General features: G+C 44.4%; 1 protein-coding gene across 1 annotated transcript in view; it reads left to right on the top strand.

Moving 5' to 3' along the window:
* The window catches only part of or128-10 (odorant receptor, family E, subfamily 128, member 10), a 12,379-nt gene extending 11,534 nt beyond the window's left edge, over positions 1-845 (top strand). Inside the window, 3 exon segments of the mRNA XM_035679653.1 lie at positions 10-360; positions 477-601; positions 689-845. Of these exon segments, the coding sequence (XP_035535546.1) occupies positions 10-360; positions 477-601; positions 689-845 (633 nt within the window).
* The last annotated feature ends 1,758 nt before the right edge of the window (positions 846-2,603 follow it).

Genomic DNA, 2,603 nt, shown 5'->3' on the forward strand with positions numbered 1-2,603 from the left:
CTGGACCAGCAGCCCACAGCAGGACAGGTGGACAGACTGGCAGCACTAAGACAGGTATGGAAACTCAGCTGCGATGACTTAGAACCCGAGCAGCAGGAGGAGCTGTGGCAGGTGTTGGTGGAATTTAAGGACATTTTTGCACTGACAGAAGAGGAAGTGGGCCTGACACATCAGGTGCAGCACGAAATCGACACTCAGGATGCACGGCCCATCAAGACATGCCCCCGCCGCCTTCTCCTGGCGCATCAGGCAGCTGCGGACAGCACGATTGTTGAGATGCTGATGGCTGGCATCATCAAGCCCTCTGACAGCCCCTGGGCCTCGGGGGTTGTGATGGTCAATAACAAGAAAAGTCCAAAGGTTCTGCGTCAACTACAGACCACTAAACAGCGTGACCAAGAAAGACTTATACCCACTGCCCTGCATAGACGAGTCTCTGGACTTGGTGTCCGGCTCGTCCTGGTTCTCCTCTTTAGACCTACGCAGCGGGTATTGGCAGGTGCCCCTCAGCCCTGAAGCCAGACCGAAGACAGCTTTCTGTAGCGTCGGGGTTGTGGCAGTTTCGAGTCCTCTGCTTTGGCCTGTGCAACGCGCCGGTCACGTTCGAATGGCTGATGGAAAAGCTTTTAGCCGACATCCCCCGACAGGAATGTGTGGTCTAACTGGACGATATCCTGGTCCACGGCAGCTCCTTCCAGGCAGCCTTGGGGGCCCTGCGGCGGGTTCTACAGAGGACAGTAGCGGCGGGTCTGAAGCTCCACCCTGACAAGTGCTGCTTCAGTTTCTGGGACACAGAGTTGGGGGAGAGGGCATCAGCACGTTTGAGGAAAAAGTGCGGGCAGTGAAGAACTGGCCAGACCCACCAACTTGCGAGAGCTGAAGAGCTTTATTGGACTGGCGTCCTACTACAGGCGGTTTGTGCGCGCCTTCTCTTGTATAGCTGCACCTCTGTTCCGCCTGCAGCAGAAAGACTGTGATTTTGCCTGGACTCCCAATATAGTGATAACTTCCAATTAGCCTGATATACTGCACAGGGGAATTCTTCCAAACTTAGTTTCTTATTTTGACTGCATGACACTGTGGGACCTTCAGTCCAACTTTGTCTCTTCAGCCAATGGCAGCGTCAGACGAAGGGTATTAAAATGCTGAGTCAGTGTTCAGTAGGGACAGGTGGATGGAGGGCTGGATGGAGGAGAGTCAGCGGCTGGCATCATCAACCTGTAGACGGGACATGTTTACTGACGAACTCCCAAACACCAACAACATGTAAAACCTTCTGATGTGGTCTCAGTTCTCTCTTCAATGTGAAACCACTAGCCTGAGGAGAAACAAGCCGGTTCTGAGCCAGCTCTGCTTTTTTTTAGGTTTGTTTGACAAAATGTTTTGTGGTGTTGAGGTGTTGTTCTTCCCTTGATATATATTTGTTGTTGATACAGCCAGAAGACATTCTAACTGCTAAATGTTAAGAATTGTGATAAATGTTGCTCTCTTTCTGGAAGGCATGGGTTTCTCAGCACACCTGTTATCACACACAAATATTTGTTTGTTACTCACAAACTGTCATTCAATATCCTCTATCCTTATGAGCTTATGTTTTCACAGTTGACCTGTTGTTTTTTTTTTGATAAAAATATATCCAGAATATGTGTATATACATATATATATATACACATATCTGTCCACAATGTTGGCAGGTATCACTGAAATGTCTTGCTCCTTATTTTGTTACAGAACTATAACTAATGCATGGTACTTTGAACAGTAGAGAGATACATTTAATAATAAATAAAGGCTTAACAATATATGTAAATTGTCAACCCTGAACAAAGACATCTGAGCTATATATGAGTTTAACGTTGAATGTGGCCTGTTACAACTGTTTCCTCTGAGATCTTGAAGTGCATGTTTCAGTTGTGAGGAAATTTAAATTTACAAACCATGATGTGAATGTTAAAGTCCACTAGCACTATAATACAGTCCTAAAAATGTCTTTGTTGCAGCACATGAAACAATCTTCACAGTTCTGTATGAGTGACATGATCTTAAAACAAAATTCAACTGTAAATGACTGAAATATGGTTATTTGTGTTAAAAATTGAACAGACTTCAACCCATTGTGCCTTTTCAAAAAGAATTGGAGAGTCAATGAAATTCAATTAACTATACAAATGAAAAAAGGGACCCTCAAAAAAGGACTCAGTTATGTGTCTATTTTTATATTAGTTATGCTCTGTAAATTAAGGTGACTATATTTCCAAACCCTAAAACTGGGACCCTTCAGTGTAAGGGTCCTGGGGATTTTAGTATTTTACGCATATTTGTTGGAAGAGCCAGCCTGAAATGATACTGTACTGTAAAGACAGGCAAGTTTGAGGCAAGTTTGTGAAAAGGTTTTATATTAGTGTTTATCAAACTAGAAGGCATCTTACAGGAACATAGTTTTCAGTTTTGTGGAAGTTAAACATTCTAGTCATTTGGTCTCTCTCTCTGTTTTCAGGCTGATTGAACTAAAACCCTGAACGAGGAAGTTTTATGAAGAGGGGAGGATGGAGAACGTCTCCTCGCACAAACACTTCATCCTCAATGGCTTTAATGAACTCGGA

This window comes from Morone saxatilis, unplaced genomic scaffold (assembly GCF_004916995.1).
Source record: "Morone saxatilis isolate NCDOM2014 unplaced genomic scaffold, NCSU_SB_2.0 Contig8, whole genome shotgun sequence".
Taxonomy (NCBI): Eukaryota; Metazoa; Chordata; class Actinopteri; family Moronidae; genus Morone; species Morone saxatilis.